Source organism: Pleurodeles waltl, chromosome 7 (assembly GCF_031143425.1).
Source record: "Pleurodeles waltl isolate 20211129_DDA chromosome 7, aPleWal1.hap1.20221129, whole genome shotgun sequence".
NCBI lineage: Eukaryota > Metazoa > Chordata > Amphibia > Caudata > Salamandridae > Pleurodeles > Pleurodeles waltl.
In genome coordinates, this window is record NC_090446.1 from 1,521,776,382 (window position 1) to 1,521,795,724 (window position 19,343).

Genomic DNA, 19,343 nt, shown 5'->3' on the forward strand with positions numbered 1-19,343 from the left:
GTGCAGGACTAATTGCCTCGGTTATCCATTGCACTGTATATAGAATTATTTTGGTATTGATTTTTTGCCTAGTTGACCAATACTTTTCAGAGCCTATTTTGTACATAAATTTTTATTCACAATTTAATTATGTCTTTGCATTTTTCAGGGGGGTTTGGGTGGTGTCACTGTGACTTGTTGCTCTGCATTGGTGTGTACATAGTTTGGGGGGGTGGGGGTCGCATATGTGTGTGCCCGTAACCTTTCCTCCTCCCTCCTCCCCCCTCCCCTGTGTCGTAGGTGCAGTACTCACCGTTGTCGTCTGCGACGGCGTTCGTACTCGTGGTAGATGAGCAGGTAGACGAGAGCAGGTAGGATGTTTAATTCGGGTTCCATGCTGTCCTCCTTCCTCGTGGAGTGCGTAGAGGTGAGCGTTTTCCCATTCGTGGTCTGTTTCCGCCGTGTTTTTATCGGCGGTGCTCCCGCCCCGGAAAAGGTGGCGGATTGGTGAGTTATGATAGTGTGGGCGGTACATTGTCTGCCGCCTGCCTGTTGGCGGTGACCGCCGCGCTGTTTGTCTGTACCGCCGTGGCGGTCGGAGTGTTAATGTGGCGGGCTGTGCTGGCGGTTCCCGCCAGGGTCAGAATTCAATTTTTTGGACCGCCGGCCTGTTGGCGGGTTGGCCGCCGCTTTATCACCGATCGCCAGGGTTAGAATCACCCCCTAAGTTGCTGAAAGGGCCTTGCATACATTAGACATAAAAAGAGCACTAATGTATTACATTGACAGAACGAAACAATTTCATAAAACAAAACAATTGTTTGTAGCTTTCCAAAAACCTCATGCAGGTAATCCTATATACAAACAAGGCATTGCCGATTACACCAAGAGCACATTCCACTAGAAAGAAAGGCGCCACATGGCTTTTCTTGGGAATATACCAATGACAGAAATTTGTAAGGCAGCCACCTGGTCTATGCCTCATACATTTACTAAGCATTACTGTGTAGACGTGTTAGCAACACAACAAGCCACAGTAGGACAGGCTGTATTAAGAACATTATTTCAGACAACTTCAACTCCTACAGGCTAACCCACCGCTTTTTGGGGAGATTACTGCTTCATAGTCTATGCACAGCATGTGTATCTGCAGCTACACATGCCACCGGACGGAAAATGTAATTTACCCAGTGTACATCTGTTCGTGGCATGAGACGCTGCAGATTCACATGCGCCCTCCCACCTCCCTGGTAGCCTGTAGCCATTTTTAGTTGCATGAAAATTGTAAATATGTAAATAAATATTATTTTAATAGATATTAGGTACATACATTACTATTCCATTGCATGGGCACCTCTAGTATACTCACAACTCCTACCTCACCCTCTGCGGGGAAAACAATCTAAGATGGAGTCGACGCCCATGCGTAATGGAGCCAAAAGGGATGAGTGACTCGGTCCTGTGACTCGAAAAGACTTCTTCGAAGAAAAACAACTTGTAACACTCCGAGCCTAACACTAGATGGCAGGATAATGCACAGCATGTGAATCTGCAGCGCCTCATGCCACGAACAGATGTACAGTGGGTAAGTGACATTTTCCATATATATATATATATATATATATATATATATATATATATATATATATATATATATATATAATAATTACTTGCCTGTGTGCCTTGAACATGCAGGCATGACCACCAGATAAGTTAAAATTTGGATCAACGAGCACCGTAGTGGCGTCAGGTGCAAGCAGGTCACCACCAAAATGAGTACTCATTATCTAGAGAAAAATCACAACCCAAACGACATTGATTAGGTTGTCATAGAAACACACACTAATGCATGCAAAAGCACCCTTCTCTAAAGGTAACAATATTGGGTATTTCGGATGAAGACCCATATTAATAGCCTTAACAATGATATACCATGGAGTGAGTTGACGTATCACTGCTACGAGGTCCAGTTATCCCTTATTAGTGTAGAAGAGGTGTTTCTAGCAGCTTAGGCTGATAGAAGGTAGCTATAGCAGAGCAGCTTGGGCTGAACTAGGAGACATGCAAAGCTCCTACTATACCACTGGTGTCATATGCACAATATCATAAGAAAACACAATACACAGAGTTACTAAAAATAAAGGTACTTTGTTTTTATGACAATATGCCAAAAGTATCTCAGTGAGTACCCTCAGTATGAGGATGCCAAATATACACAAGATATATGTACACAATACCAAAATTATGCAGTAATAGCAAAAGGAAGTAATGCAAGCAGTGTAAAGTTACAATAGATTGCAAAAGGAGCACATAGGTATAGGGGCAACACAAACCATATACTCCAAAAGTGGAATGCGAACCACGAATGGACCCCAAACCTATGTGAGCTTGTAGAGGGTCGCTGGGACTGTAAGAAAACAGTGAGGGTTAGAAAAATAGCCCACCTCAAGACCCTGAAAAGTAGGTGTAAAGTGCACCTATAACCCCCCAGAGAGCACAGAAGTCGTGATAGGGGGTTTCTGCAAGGAAGACCAACACCAGCAATGCACCAACAGTGGATTTCCGGACCTGAGTACCTGTGAAACAAGGGGACCAAGTCCAAGAGTCGCGACAATATCGAGAGTGGGCAGATGCCCAGGAAATGCCAGCTGAGGGTGCAAAGAAGCTGCCACCGGATGGAAGAAGCTTTGGTTTCTGCAAGAACGAAGAGGACTAGGAACTTCCCCTTTGGAGGATGGATGTCCCATGTCGCAAAGAAGCTTGCAGAGGAGTTCCCACGCAGAAAAACCGCAAACAAGCTTTGCTAGCTGCAAGGGTCGCGGTTAGGGTTTTTGGATGCTGCTGTGGCCCAGGAGGAACCACGATGTCGCCACTTGGATGAGGAGACAGAGGGGGTGCCCAGCAAGTCAGGGAGCCCTCAGAGAAGCAGGCAGCACCTGCAGAAGTACCAGAACAGGCACTTGGAAGAGGAGTGAACTGGAGTCCACCCGAAGTCACAAAAGGGAGTCCCACGACGCCGGAGGACAACTCAGAAGGTTGTGCACTGCAGGTTACAGTGTCGGGGACCCAGGCTTGGCTGTGCACGAAGGAAATCCTGGAAGAGTGTACAGGAGCCGGAGCAGCTGCAAATCATGCGGTACCCAGCAATGCAGTCTAGCGTGGGGAGGCAAGGACTTACCTCCACCAAACATGGACTGAAGAGTCACTGGACTGTGGGAGTCACTTGGACAGAGTTGCTGAGTTCCAGGGACCACGCTCGTCGTGCTGAGAAGGTACCCAGAGGACCGGTGATGCAGTCTTTTGTTGCCTGCGGTTGCAGGGGGAAGATTCCATCGGCCCACGGGAGATTTCTTCAGCGCTCCTGGTGCAAGAAGGAGGCAGGCTACCCCCAGAGCATGCACCACCAGGAAACAGGCGAGAAAGCCGGCAGGATGAAGCGATACAAGGTTGCAGTAGTCGTCTTTGCTACTGTGTTGCGGTTTTTCAGGCGTCCTGAGCAGTCAGCGGTCGATCCTTTGGCAGAAGGTGAAGAGGGAGATGCAGAGGAACTCTGATGAGCTCTTGCATTCAGTATCTGAAGAATTCCCCAGAGCAGAGACCTTAAATAGCCAGAAAAGGAGGTTTGGCTACCTAGGAAGGAGGATAGGCTAGTAAGACAGGTAAGAGCCTATCAGAAGGAGTCTCTGACATCACCTGCTGGCCCTGACCACTCAGAGCAGTCCAGTGTGCCAGCACACCTCTGAATCCAAGATGGCAGAGGTCTGGGGCTCGCTGGAGGAGCTCTAGGCACCTCCCCCAGGAGGTGCAGGTCAGGTGAGTGGTCACTCCGCCTTTCCTTTGTCCAGTTTCGCGCCAGAGCAGGGCTGGGGGATCCCTGAACCGGTGTAGACTGGCTTATGCAGAGATGGGCACCATCTGTGCCCATCAAAGCATTTCCAGAGGCTGGGGGAGGCTACTCCTCCCCAGCCCTGACACTTTTTTTCCAAAGGGAGAGGGTGTAACACCCTCTCTCTGAGGAAGTCCTTTGTTCTGCCTTCCAGGGCCAGGCCTGGCTGGACCCCAGGAGGGCAGAAACCCATCTGAGGGGTTGGCAGCAGCAGCAGCAGCTGCAGTGAAACCCCCGGGAAAGGCAGTTTGGCAGTACCCAGGCCTGTGCTAGAGACTCAGGGATCTTGGAATTGTCTCCCCAATGCCAGAATGGCATTGGGGTGACAATTCCATGATCTTAGACATGTTACATAGCCATGTTCGGAGTTACCATTGTGACGCTATACATAGGTAGTGACCTATGTATAGTGCACGCGTGAAATGGTGTCCCCGCACTCACAAAGTCCGGGGAATTTGCCCTGAACGATGTGGGGGCACCTTGGCTAGTGCCAGGGTGCCCACACACTAAGTAACTTTGCACCCAACCTTCACTAGGTGAAGGTTAGACATATAGGTGACTTATAAGTTACTTATGTGCAGTGTAAAATGGCTGTGAAATAATGTGGGCATTATTTCACTCAGGCTGCAGTGGCAGGCCTGTGTAAGAATTGTCAGAGCTCCCTATGGGTGGCAAAAGAAATGCTGCAGCCCATAGGGATCTCCTGGAACCCCAATACCCTGGGTACCTCAGTACCATATACTAGGGAATTATAAGAGTGTTCCAGTATGCCAATGTGAATTGGTAAAATTGGTCACTAGCCTGTTAGTGACAATTTGTAAAGCAGAGAGAGCATAACCACTGAGGTTCTGGTTAGCAGAGCCTCAGTGAGACAGTTAGGCATCACACATGGAACACATACATATAGGCCACAAACTTATGAGCACTGGGGTCCTGGCTAGCAGGGTCCCAGTGACACATAACAAAGATACTGAAAAATAGGGTCTTCACCATGAGCACTGGGCCCTGGCTAGCAGGATCCCAGTGAGACAGTGAAAACACCCTGACATATACTCACAAACAGGCCAAAAGTGGGGGTAACAAGGCTAGAAAGAGGCTACTTTCTCACACTGTCCTGCCCCAAACTCCTTCCAACCACCGTCTTCCATGTTGCCCCAGTCCATCTCCATCCCTCTCTTCTTGTTACCTAACAACCCACCTTCCCTCCGTAATAAACAATAACAGTGCTATGACGCAGCCACTGCTTACCGCATGATAGCGCTTATTAGTTTGCAGTGTACCAGACAGCGCAGCAGTCTGGTTTGCTATACACATCTTGAGAACTTTCATAAAGTGGAGCTAGGAATCTATTCTGCCCATTAATTACCACTGGCTTTGTGGTTTGTAACACATTTTCTGGCTATCTATTTGCTGGCTTTATTTGCTTGAGGCTCTCCAGGTTCAGGTTGTCCCTCCCATTGCCTAAAGCGTGTTTACTGTATTCTTCCACAAACTCGCTTTCTGTAAACAGGCCTTTAAATCTTGTTCTTATCTTATCACATTTGCTGTGTATTCAAAGACTGAGGTCAAATGTCAGGCACTGCCTTCCAAAGACGCTTGTTTACTTTTCTTTCTCTGACTTCAAAAGAATTTATGTGACAATCTTGCTGGATACTGCGGGTAGGAAACATGTTTTTTCTAGCACACAACAACATTTAAATGAACTGTGTAAGTATTTCAGGATATATCATAACTAGGAACACATATGAAACACATTCTGTGTTACTTCTGAAGTGTGTTGGGATGAAATACTTTAATATAATCAAAACAAATGATTTCACTATGTAATGCAATTTCCACACATTTTCATTTGTGCACTTTATAGTTTTATTAGTAAAACTGTATGTATGTGCAAATGTAATGGTCATTTCAAATGAAAATGTGTTGTCTGTAATAGCAGAGTGCTACTATACCATGCATACGTCGCTCTATGCCACTTCACTCTACTCTGCACCACTCCACATCACTGCACTCTACTCTGCACCACTCCATTCTATGCCACTGCACTCTATGCCACTTCATGCTATGCCTCTCTATCCTGTACCACTCTACTCTATTCCAGCCAATGCACTATTTGCCACACTAGTCTATACCACTGCACCCTACACCACTCCAGTTTCGGCCCCACCAATCTATGCTGCATAACTCCACTGTACTCTACGCCACTCTACAACACTGCACCCTACGCCACTGTACCACTGCACTCTATGCCAATACAGTTTGACAATGCATTTTACTCTGTAAAACTCAACTATATGCCCCTGCACTCTACGCCAATCCACTGTACGCCACTCTAAAATACTCTGCACCACTGCACTCTATGCCACTGCACTCTACACCACTTTACTCTAAGCCATTTCGCCCTATTCCACTCTTCACAACTGCACTGTACCTTGCAACACTCCACTTTATGCCACTTCACTCTACTCTGAATAAATCTACTCTACGCCATTGCACTTTACACCACTCCAGTCTAAGCCACACCAATCTACGCTGCATAACTCCACTGTATGCCACTGTACTATAGGCCACTCTGCAACACTGCACCCCACTCCACTGCACTCAATGCCAATACAGTCTGACAATGCACTTTACTCTCTAACACTCAACTCTATGCCCTGCACTGTACGCCGCTCTGCACCACTGCACTCTATGCCACTGCACTCTTCACTTTACTCTAAGCCATTATACTATATGCCACTCTACACAACTGCACTCTACCTTGCAACAGGCTACTTTATGCCATGTCACTCTACTCAGAAAAAAATCTACTCTATGCCACTGTACTCTATGCCACTCTACTCCACTCTGCACCACTCCAATCTATGTCACTCTACTTGTGACCACTAAATTCTACATCAGTGCCCTCTGCATCACTGCATCCTACGCCACTACACTCTACTCTGCATCACTGTACTCTTCGCTCATGCTCTCTGCGTCACTCTACTCCACTCCACACTACTGTACTCTAACATTCCACTCTGCAACACTGCACACTCCACCACTGAACTCTATGCCACTCCACTCTGCACCACTACAGTCTATGCTACTCCACTCTGTGCCACTTCCTTCTATACCACTGCACTCTACAGCACTATGCTCTACTCTGCACCAGTCTATGCTACTCTAATCTGCCCACTCGACTTTCCTCTGCACCACTCTACTCTGCGCCACTGCATTCTAGGATGCTGCATTGTATGCCGCTGAATTACATTGCCACTGCACTCTATACCAGGTGTAGCTTCTCTGCTAGGGCGGAGAAGCATCACCCCCTCCCCCGCCCCACCAGCAGCAGCAGCTGCAAACCTTTTACTAATAAATAATAATAAACTATGTTTACTATCGTTTTTGGGTAAAAGGGGCGGGCCACAGGCTGTGACGAGCACTGAGGTTCATTGCGCATGTATGTCTGGCTGGCTGGCTCAGGCTGGCCAAACATACATGCACAGTAGGCTCTCTCCAGCCCGGCACTGTGTTGCCGGGCTGGAGAGAGCAGGCACAGGCTCCCCTTCTGCCTGGGAGGGACCTGGCTGGGCGCTCACAGACAATCGTAAAGCTGTTCTGAGCAGCGTCAGGATTGACCTTAGGGCAGGCTGGGAGCCTCTGCCTTCAGCCTGTCTGCAGAGGAGAGGAAAGGAGCAACGCAGTGTGACGGCGGCGGCACAGGTAAGTTTTTCTTTTTATTATTAATTCTCCCATACCCCCCCCCATCCACGTGCACACTGCCCGCTCCTTTTTAGTACTGTGAGCCGCTCCTGCTCCACGCCACTATATTCTGCAACACTCTACACCAATTAACTCTATACCAATCCATTCTACTCTATGGCTTTATTTGCTTTAGGCTCTCCAGGTTCGTCCTTCCCATTGCCTAAAGAGTGTTTACTGTATTCTTCCACAAACTCCCTTTCTGTAAACAGGCCTTTAAATCTTGTTCTTATCTTGTCACATTTGCTGTGTATTCAAAGACTGAGGTCAAATGTCAGGCTCTGCTTTCTGAGGGCACTTGCTTACTTTTCCTTCTCTGACTTCAAATGGATTTATATGGCAATCTTGCTAGATACTGAGGGTCGGAAACCCAGTGTGTGCCACTCGGAAACAACTCCACTTTATGCCACTCTAATGCACAACACTCTCTTCCACTCCACCCTACAATACTCTACTGTACGCCATTCCACTCTAGGACATTCACTGCGACTCACCTCTACACTACTAACTTTTAGCCATGCTAAACAGCAGCCATGCTGGTGTACAACATGGCTAAAAGACATTGGGGAAAGCCAAAAGCTCTTGCATAGGCGAGACCTATTGACTTTGCCAATGCTTGTTTTAAATATCAGCCACACTGCACAGCACAGTCTGGAATGTTACCTGCTCGGAAAGAGAGCAGTGAGTTCACAGCCAGAGCCGCATTCCTTTAATTTAACGAGTGTTTATTACTGCACTGCTCTCAGAAACGTGCACTCTCTGAGCAGTTCAAAAATATTTTGGGCTCTTTATCCATTTACAAAAATATGATTCCAGTCACAAAAATGCTCCTAGAATGCATATGGCACATCTGCACCAGCATTTATGGAAGCCGTGTGATGTCTCTTTTACGGTGCACTACATGGGCTATTGATGTTTCTGTAGCCTAGACACAGCATCTGACATTTACCACGCTGAAAGTGAGGTAATCCTAGTGAAGTGGACATTATAAAAGTGTAGTGTGTTAATACCAAAGTAATGTTTGTGTTTGTACACCCTATACTTAAATCTATAGCATACTTAGCAAGCATACAAAACAGAAGGTGAAATAAAACCGAAACCCTCCCACCTAAACATTAAATACAGTGGCATAACAAAGGCTCCCACAGCTTGGGGGGGGAGGGATGTGCTCAGGTGGCCCCCCTCAGCACAGCACGTGGCCTGAGTGAATCTGGAGGAGGGCTCTAGGGCAGCTCCTCCGTTACAGAGGAGGAGCATTGCCCCCCCCCCCGCCAGCAGCAGAAGCTGCAAAACCTTTAACAACGAAACAATAATAAAAAACTTTTATTATTTTTTCATTTGTTAAGGGGGACGGGCCATGGGGATGATGAGTAGTGACGGGAGTGCACTGTGCTGTCTCAGGCCAGCCAAATACACATGCGCAGTAGGCTCTCTCCAGCCTAGCAACACAGTTGCCAGGCTAGAGAGAGCCTGTACAGGCTCCCAGTCTGCCTGGGAGTGCCCTGGCTGGGCGCTCCCAGCCAATTCTTATGCTGCCCTGAGCAGCATCAGGAATGGCTGCAGGGCAGGCCGGGAGCCTGTGCCTGCCTGCAGTGACATGAGCAATGGGAGCGGTGCGGTAGCAGAGCAGGTAATTATTTTTATTTTTTTATATTTTCAAATCGATTTTAGCCCCTACCACCACCACCCCACGCCTACGTGCTACACCCGTTCCACCCCTTATGACCAAAGCGAGCCACTACTGGGTGGGCCCCCTCCGTTTTCTTAGCAGGGGGACCCCCTCCAGTTTTGTCACGCCACTGACTAAATGTTGAGCTGAAACTATTGAACTGGGTACCAGTCTTGAATAGATGCATTGCTGATGCTTTGCCCAACAATTAAATGTTAAAAGAAAATGTCATCAAACACACCGCCATTAGGTGTTATTAGTATCCTTTTGAAAACTGAAAATTCTTTATTGGTGTCTTCCATGCGTTTTGTTTGTAATTTGTTTGTGTTGTATTTGAAGCGCAGGGACATCTGAAAGAGGTGATTTTAACCATTATTAGAACAAGAATGGCAAAGCCAGTAGGTCTCACCTATGTGAGATGTGCTAGCTTTGTCAATGTTTTTTAACTATGTGTGGCATTTGTGCAGCATGGATGAAAGCCACAAAAAAGCGCTATGACTCGATCAGCATTGACCACTGCAAGGTACTTTTTTAAATGTTACTTTCAACAATGTTGGACAGTACCTGCACCCGTAGCTGTGTTTTTTTGGCTTTGTCAATATTTTTTAAGCTATGCTGTACAGCACAGTGGATGCTGTGCAGCATGGTCAAAAGTGTAAGAAAGAAGCACTATGATGCTGCCAGCATTGACCGTGCATATCACTTTTTTTAATTTACTTTTAATCATGCTGCTTAGCAGCCATGCTGCTGTATAACATACCTAAAAAAGATAGACAAATCCAACAGATCTCGCATATGAAAGACCTATTGGCTTTGCTAATGCTTGTTTAATTTATTTGTGCTTTTTGATGATGTGATCAATGTCTCATTTCAACAAGAAATAGTCCCAGTTCATCTAAATCCTAATTAGACCCTCCGTGGCTAAATTAATTTCAATTTCATGATAGAGCATGAGGACTGAGACCAGTAACAGATACAGTCAGTACTACAATCAGCAGATTTTTTTATTTAGTAATAAGATTAAACTAACTACTCTAGCTATTATTCAATTGTAAAGACTTCCTCTCACTTCTGGATACAAACCAACCTACCTTTCAGTCACCTACAATATGGTCTAATGTTCAGGGAGCGACTCCCGGGTTGGATTTGGAATTGAATAGTTTACTCCTAGCATATATAAACAAGTTAGCAACAGGTCCTCTGAATCCGATGCAGGATTCCCCAACGTTCTTTGTTGCCACTTCTTTTGTTCAATGGTTACACACACCTGGTAACTCAGTTTATTAACACCTACCAATTTAATTTCCAGGTAGATGGCAGATATTTATTGCAAAAGACAAAAATACATCTGGCCTAAGTGATATCACTATTGGTCATAAAAGGATATCCTTTCCTAGACCCAGTCCTGAGAGAACCATAACAATGGAAACCTCACTCACCGGATGGGAAGCGAATCTTCAAAATCTATCTGTCCAGGGACACTGGAAATTCAACCAGAGACAACTCCACATCAAGCACTTGCAGTTGCTATCTGTTCAGCTAGTACTGAAAGCCTTCCTTTCTCACCTGATTGGCAAGGTAGTCCTGATCAGAATGGAAAACACAACAGCCATGTATTATCTCGAAAAGCAAGGGGCACCAGGTCACCTCAGCTTTCTCATTTAGCCCAGACCATTTGGAGGTGGGCCCATACAACATTCACTTGTTAACAGAGTACCTGCAGGAGTGGACAGTGACTTTGCAGATCTCCTCAGCAGGGGGCAATAACAAGTCCACAAGTGGGAACTACATCCGCAGTTCCTCATCAGATACTTTAAGCGTTGGGGACAATAGCAAATATACCTCTTCGCCACAGCCGAGAATGCCATATGCCAAGCTTTGCTTCCAGGTTCCCACACCCAAAGTCCAAGGGCAATGCACTATGGATGACTTAGTCCTGGATATTTGTTTATGCTTTCCACCTCTCCCACTGCCTCCATTTATGGTTCACAAACTTTGGCAGACACCTCTCACCCTCTTCCTAGTCATTTCCCAAATGGTTGCAGCAACAATGGCTCACCATGCTCCTGGGACTGTCAGTAGGTCCCCATGAAGTACTGCAGAACAAGCAGGACCTTCTCGCACAAAACCATGGAGAAATCAGCACTCAGGCCCCAGTCCCTCAACCTTGCGATCTGGCTCCCAAAGTCCTAGAATTTGGTTACCTAAATCTCCCCCAGCAGTCCATGGATATTCTTAAAGAGTTGCCCCAGCCTACTACTCGTGCCTGTTACTGTGCTAAATGGAAAATATTTGTTCTCTGTTGCCATTCAAAACACATTGATCCATTAGCAGCCAAAGTCCAATACATCGTCTGCTGCTTATTTCATTTGCTTACCTCTGGTTCTGCTTTTACATCTATAAGGTTACATCTAGTGGCGGTACCAGCACATCTACAAAATAGACAACACACTTTCCTATTCAGGATTCCAGTCATCAAAGCCTTTTTGGAAGGTTTTAAAAGAGTCATTCCACCTAGAGTGCCACCAGCTCCTATGTGGAGTTTAAATATTGTATTATTGAGATTGATGGCTTCTTCATTTGAACTTCTCCCCACTCCCGTCCCCTCCAGTCTTTGTCCTGGAAGGTAACATTCCTAGTCATTATCACTTCACTCAAACATGTCATTGAGCTTCAGGTGTTAAATTTAGAAGAATCCTTCTTACAAATACATGGAAATAGGGTGGGACATTGTACCAATCCTAAATATCTTCCAAAGGTGGTTTATAATTCCATTTTAACTGCCTGTCTTTTTCCCCAAACTGACCTAGTTGCAGAAAGGGCTTTCCATACATTAGACGTAAAGCAAGCTCTCATAAATTATCTAGGAAAACACTACAACTATTTGTTGCCTTCTCAAAACCACACAAAGGAAGAACCATATCTAAATCAGGCATAGGACGGTGGATTGTTAAATGTATCCAAACATGCAATGCTAAAGCTAAAAGAACTTTACCTATCCCTCCACGAGCTCAGTCCACTCGTAAAAAAGGTGCTTCAATGGCCTACCTAGGAAATATACCTTTAGCTGACAAATGTAAAGTAGGTACATGGTCTGCACCCCATACATTTACAAACCATTACTGCATAGATGAGCTTGCCTGTCAACAAGCCAATGTGGGCCAAGATGTTCTACGTATATTATTTCAATCAACTATACACCCACAGGCTAGCCACCGCTATTAAGGAGGACTTCTTTATAATCTATGTTAAGCATGTGCATCTACAGCTACACATGCCTTGACTGGTAAATGTTACTTACTTGGTAATCATCTGTTTGTGGCATGTAGTGCTGTAGATTCACATGCACCCACCCTCCTCCTCAGACACCTGTGTTTGTTACAGTTCCTTTCATTGGTTATCACAAACTCTTTTAGCATGGGCATCTCACTGTACTACACTCTGCTTCACATTCTATCCTCACCCGCCATGCGGAAAAACAATCCAATGGTAGAGTTGATCACCATACCAATTACCAGCAAGAGGAGGAGTCATACTACCTCGTGGCTCGAAAGATTTACTTCAAAGAAAAACATCTTTCACACATGTAAGCCCTACACTACATGTCAGGATTATGCTAAGCATGTGAATCTACATGAGACAAACATATGCTTACGGGATAAGTAACATTTTCCTTCTCATTACTTAGGCAAATCATCTGCACCTACCAACCCCTACATAGCCCTGGTTTTGTAGTGGCTCCTATTGTTATGGCACGAGGCCTGCAACATTTTGTAGTAAACGCCTTTGAAGCTTGGTGAGGTATGTTTTGAAATCTCTGTTATCAAAGACATCATAGGATAACTAAGCTGTGCCTTCCAAACGTGGGGCACTTAGACGATAAATTACTAACTATAAAAACTCAAACCTAACTTGATGAATGTAACATGTTGCATCTATTAATCTGTTTCTATGCTGCTCTGTTTCTTATAACATTGCAAATGCCTTTTTTAGCATTGATTGCCTCACCAGTGTTCTTCTCTATCCTCCAGAATCAACTGATAGAACACTACAGGGCAATGGTTGCAAAGAATGAAAACGCCTCTTCGGAAATATGCCAATATCTGCTTAAGGCCCTCTCCACCAACCTTGATAATAAAGTGGCCAGCGGTGTTTATTCCAGGTCTGGTGGGCACACAGAATATATTTGTGACAGAGACGAAGTTGTGGAACAGTTCGAGGAAATCCTGAATAAAGGTGTAAAGGTGAGATGAGTCCTGCAATGAAAGTTGATGTCATTGTTCTGGTATAAGATATGAGAAGAGGGGGCTTCCCATAGTAGCAGGTATTGACATGGAAGCTGAATATTATATCCAACAGCCATGGGAGAGCTTGAATGACCTCAAGTCTGTTCATCCTGGTTAAAGCGTACATCTCAACGGGTCAGCTTCAACATTGGTCTCTTTCTATAGGCTCAAATATATTGTGTGAAGTCACTTTTATGCAATGGACACTTCTCTTCAAAACTTGCCATTTAACATCATCCACAATAGGAGCCTCCTGCACACGCAGAGCACCCACTTGGCCATGGAAGCTTTGGCTCACACCATCATTGCAGGGAGATCCAATTTTATCTACCTCTCTTCATGCAACTACACTATGGGCTAGAATTTGGTATACAGGTTACTGCATCATAAAACGTTACAGATATCCAATCCACTCTATTATCCGTGTGTTATATCCCATTGCTCTTGTAATAAATTGGATGAGATATCTGTCACATTTGTGATGGAGTAAACTGTGGGGTAAAATCTAAATCAGACTCTATAGCTTTAAAGTCTTTGTAGCCCTCAGAGCTCACTCTGTTCTCCCATGCATTGTTATTTACCAAAAAATGCAAGGTCATCTTCTTTTATGTAGTCTGGACTACCCAGTATGTTAGTCAACATACAAGACACCTAGGAGTCCCATAACAATATATAGGGACATGGTGAGACAGAGTTCCGTTATAAGGTTATGGAACTCCGAGGTGTCTTGCAATAGCCTCATTATGTAAGCCAGGGGGTACTTTATCCCATATAATACATAGTCACACCACCTAATTTCCCACAAACCACTTAAATTCTTGGTGCATAGTTCTTTCATATGAAAGACAGCAAACATGAAGAATATTATAAGAATCTCCAATGCTAAAAAGCTGTTAGATATTTATTGCAAAAATATATTTAAACCAGTTGAATAAGTCTGATGTTTTTTTTTAAAGGCACAGTAGATCAAAATGTGTAGGAACATGCTGAATGATTCTAATTTTTCCACAATTATCTATGGAGCGCAAAAAATAAATATGTTGCTGTTGGGACAGAAAAAGTCCTTTGCATGGTAAAAGACATGTAAACCTGCACTGAGTGCCCAACTGCACTGTTTTCTGGGTCGCTAATGATGATTTCTTTTTTTGGATCATGCGTGTGCACCATGACATAGGCCTGTACAAGAACTGAGGTCTTATTAGACCATGAAGGACACCAAAATCGCTACCCTCACAGTGATGGAAGGCCCAAGTACATTAGTGACAGCATACTGTGTAGTGATCAGTAGTAGTGAAACAGTGATTTTTACTCTGTCATTGGAGTGAGGCATACAGGCTCACGTACCTTTTTAAAGGTTTTCCTGCTGTGTGCTTAACCCACCCTTTAGCCTACATCAGGTAAGTGTGGAGTGCTGCAGAGCACAGGAGTAGTGAGTCTGTGCTGGATGTATGTGTTTCTGGGAAGGGTACAGTACAGGGATAGAGAAGCACTGTGCAGTATATGTGTGGTTAGAGCATGTATGAGAGTTTCTACTTCTGTTGGAAATATCTTACGTGAGAGATGTAGTGCTGTGCAGTGCGTGCACAATGAAAGCTTGTGCTGCGTGCCATTGCGTGAAGTGCAATACATGAAGGGTTAAGTGGTATGCAGCACACATATAGTGAATGTGTGTGCTGGCAATGTGCATGTTTGCAAACAGCACACCTAGTACAAGACAGAAAAGCTATAGTGCTGAACAGTGTGCGTAGACTGAATGTGTTTGCTGAATGAATGTGCATGTAATAGTACAATGCATGAAGGTAACAGTACTGGAGAGCATGTCTGCTGCAAAAGCACACTGAGTGCAAGTGCACCTGCAATGGTACATTACATGGATGAGCTTGGGTTCCATTATGAGAAACCAATGCCTGCCTGGTGAAGACATGAGGAGCAGCGGAATCACCCCAGACAGATTTGTGTATTGCTGCATTCTTGTCAGCTGGGTGGGACACAGTGGAGGAAGACCAAGGGAGAGACTCCCCCCCCCCCCCATTTCAAAAGGTTGCTCTTTGATTCAATGATAGATTACATGAAAGGGTCCTGAACACATCACAGCAAGGAGATGGGGCTGATAAGGGAATCATAAAGAGTAAGGCTGGGACCCATGGTTAACCTTTTGATGCAAATATCACTGTAGCTGACATCCAAGTGTGAGCTATGGTTACTTCCATTAACTGAGTTGTGGGTCAATAATCTTTAGAGTCTTGCCTGCTGTGAGGGAAAGGGGAAAACGAAAAAGAGAATTGTCCACTTCAAATGAAGCAGAACCCCAACATAAACTGTCAAAGACTAAGAACTTAAATTACATTTTGGTGTTTGGAAATAGACTACCAGAAGGGGAGGTTGAGACCCCAATCTTTGTCATCTGTCAAGCTCTGCAAGACTTCTGCCTATGACCAGGACTGGGGACCAAGGCATGCTGGAGGGGAGACATCACCCAGAGAAACCAAGATCATCCTCCCTGGAGCATAGAGCACTAGTGCCTGCCTGCTTGCCAAGACCAGTGTGTCCTATGAGAAAGAAGAGATCGTTGGAGAGAGCAAGGCCCAGTGGGGGAGTTCTACAAAGAGGTTAAGTGATCTAAGCCTTGCAAGGGACACTGTGTGGAAGCGCCAAGCCTGCACCGCCTTGCCGACCCCATATCCCTGAAGGGGCACCGTTTAACTTATTTTCACCAGGAGCATTAAACTTGTATTTCTTGATATTGGTGGCCCTGTATGGTAGGAGGGGCCACTGCAGTGAGGGCAGAACCACAGCTACCGCGTTTGCAAAGAGGGGCTGCCAGTACAAGTGTGGTCATGAGTTTGGTTGTTGCCAGGATGGGAAGATGATTGCTGTGACCGGCGGGTCAAGCCCACCAGCTGTGACCTGCACCTGATGGATTTGCTGAGGACTGCAAGGACGCCACTGAAGATGTCACACCCTTGTTGGAACTCTGGTCAGAAGCTAGCCGATCAAATCACTCCCGCCCGTTAGGGGAGAAGTGACCTACCTTATATCTGCTTAGCAGGAGCAGATCCAGTTGCTGGAACGATCCAACAGCTCTGCTTGCAGGAGAGACTGCGCCTGCCGGGTGGTGGTGTGTACACCACGAGCAGCCCGTCTTTGTTGAGCCGTGAAGAGGGCATTTGCTGCACAGCTGAACTTGCCTCCGTATCGTTAATAGAATTGAAAATTTGTATTGCGTAAGCTAGAATTTTTTTTATTCCTATATATTTTTGTTACTGTGTTATATCTATGTTTGTTCACTCATTTATGTGACATTTTCTTTCATTTATATTACAGAATGTTGTTATTCCTTAGAATGCAATGCCTGCTGGAGCTTTCTCTGTGGAATGCAGTTACGACACTCCTCAGACATGGCTGGATTTATTTGAGGTTGATTATTGAGAGTATTTTAATTGCCGAGTTGAATGTCGAGAAAATCTTCTTGCTGATTTGTGCCTCCTTTTCTTGCCTGAGAGCAGAAAGCAATTTGGCGAAAAGGAGAGAACTTCGTCCTTTTCATGTGTCAAAAAAACATGGTGCCGTTCTGTAATGTAACTGGTGCTGATGTAAAGTGTAGCATCCTCTCCAGTCCAAAAGAACATGCCACACAAGGAGCTCTTGAGGAAACGTCTTTATCCCTCAGCATACAGCCACACACTACGGACTGATTACATCATAACCGTTAATAACCACACTTTAACACCCTCCAGCAGGGTACACAGTGTCTCTCCTAAGTATGCCCAGAACCACAAAGGTCTTAGTGAACCTAGTCTCACAACACTATGGGCCTGATTACGACCCTGGCGGTAAAAACCGGCAGCGGTGCTCCTTTGGGCATTCTGACTGCGGCGGTACAGCCGCGGCCAGAAACGGAAAGTCGGCGGTGTACCGCCGGGCCATGGGGATTCCGACCCCCATACCGCCATCCTGTTCCTGGCGGTTTCGGCCTCCAGGAACAGGATGGCGGTATGGGGTGTCGTGGGGCCCCTGCAGTGCCCATGCCAATGGCATGGGCACTGCAAGGGCCCCTGTAAGAGGGCCCCACTTAGAATTTCAGTGTCTGCTTAGCAGACACTGAAATTTGCGACGGGTGCTACTGCACCCGTCGCACCCCTTCCACTCCGCCGGCTCCATTCGGAGCCGACTTCCTCGTGGAAGGGTGTTTCCCGCTGGGCTGGCGGGCGGCCTTTTGGCGGTCGCCCGCCAGCCCAGCGGGAAACCCAGAATGACCGCTGCGGTCTTTTGACCGCGGTACGGTCTTCTGGCGGTTCCCGCTTGCTTAGAATAACCCCCTATGTGTCTCCCTCTTCTTCCTCATCATCACCTCCTACCATGATTGGACTTGTAGCTGATGTTTCTGACCTCTCTTCACCTTCACCACCAAAACCACCTTCAGAATTTTTTTTAAAGTGCTCATCCCACTGGATTGCGTGATGTTTTTTCATATGGGTAGTTTGGTCCCCAGTACCATAATGTGAATCAGGCTTACCTTGACGAACACGTGTGGCAAATGGAGCATATTGCAATGTTCTCCTTCTGTTTGCTGAGCGTAAAAAAGTCAGAAACTGGAGAGGATTTCTTTCTTAGTGTGCCAATGCTTGAAGAAGAACTTGAGGCAGGTCGGCGTTTCATTGATTGCCTCTCTGCAGTGCATATTTCTACTGAGGCAGAGGTTGTTGCAGGTCTCGGCTGGGACCTTACAAATATGGGAGCTGGCAGTGTTTCCTGTGCCACATCCCTCAGAGCAGGTTGAATAGTAATGTTAAACTCCTCTGTGACAGCTTACACAAACGCTGACTGTAGGAAAGTGCCCTCTTTCTTGGCATGGTTACCCCCTTTTTCTGCCTGATGTCAGTGTGCTTAACTGTGTTCACTGTGATCCTACTAACCAGGACCCCAGTGATTATGCTCTCTCCCCCAAAACACTGTATTTTGCCCACAATTTGCATATTGGTGCCCCCTTATAAGTCCCTAGTATATGGTACCTATGTAGCCAGGGCAGTGGGGTTCCAGGGGATTCCTATGGGCTGCAGCATATATTTTACAAACCATAGGGAGCCTATGCAAAGGCTTCTGCAGGACTGCCATTGCAGCCTGCATGAAAAGGTGCAAGCACCCTTTAACTGCCATTTGAACTGCACCAGGTCCTTTATAAGTCACCCCTATAGCAGGCCCATCAGCCCTGAGGGTAGGGTGCAGAGTACCTGTGTGTGAGGGCACCCCTACACTAGCAGAGGTGGCCCCACAAACTCCAGGACCATTTTCCCAGACTTCGTGAGTGCGGGGACACCATTTTACGCATGTATTGGACATAAGTCACTACCTATGTCTAGCTACATAATGGTAACTCCGAACATAGGCATGTTGGGTATCAAACATGTTGGAATTATACCCTAAGGCTTTTGCAAGCATGGGTTTATTGATTCCATGCACTCTCGGGGCTCCTTGGAGGACCCCAGCTTTGCCATTTCAGCCTTCTGAAGTTTTCCAGGCATCCCCAGCTGCTGCCACTTCACAGACAGGTTTCTGCACTCCTTTTGTTTGAAAAGCTCAAGCCCAGAAAGGCAGAACAAAGGATTTCCTTTCGGAGAGGGGTGTTACCCCCTCTCCTTTTGGAACTAGGTGTTACAGGCTTGGGAGAGGTAGCCCCCTAAAACTGCTGGAAATGCTTTGAAGGGTACATTTGGTGCCCTCCTTGCATAAACCAGTCTACACCGGTTCAGGGACCCCCAGTCCCTGCTCTGGCACGAAA

At 46.0% G+C, this 19,343-nt stretch overlaps 1 protein-coding gene across 1 annotated transcript in view; it reads left to right on the plus strand.

The window, feature by feature from the left end:
• Positions 1–19,343, plus strand: part of LOC138247461 (guanylate-binding protein 1-like) — a 282,741-nt gene that overhangs the window by 121,914 nt on the left and 141,484 nt on the right. Inside the window, exon 8 of the mRNA XM_069202085.1 lies at positions 13,310–13,522. Coding sequence (XP_069058186.1) covers positions 13,310–13,522 — 213 coding nt within the window. The remainder of the gene's footprint in view (positions 1–13,309; positions 13,523–19,343) is intronic.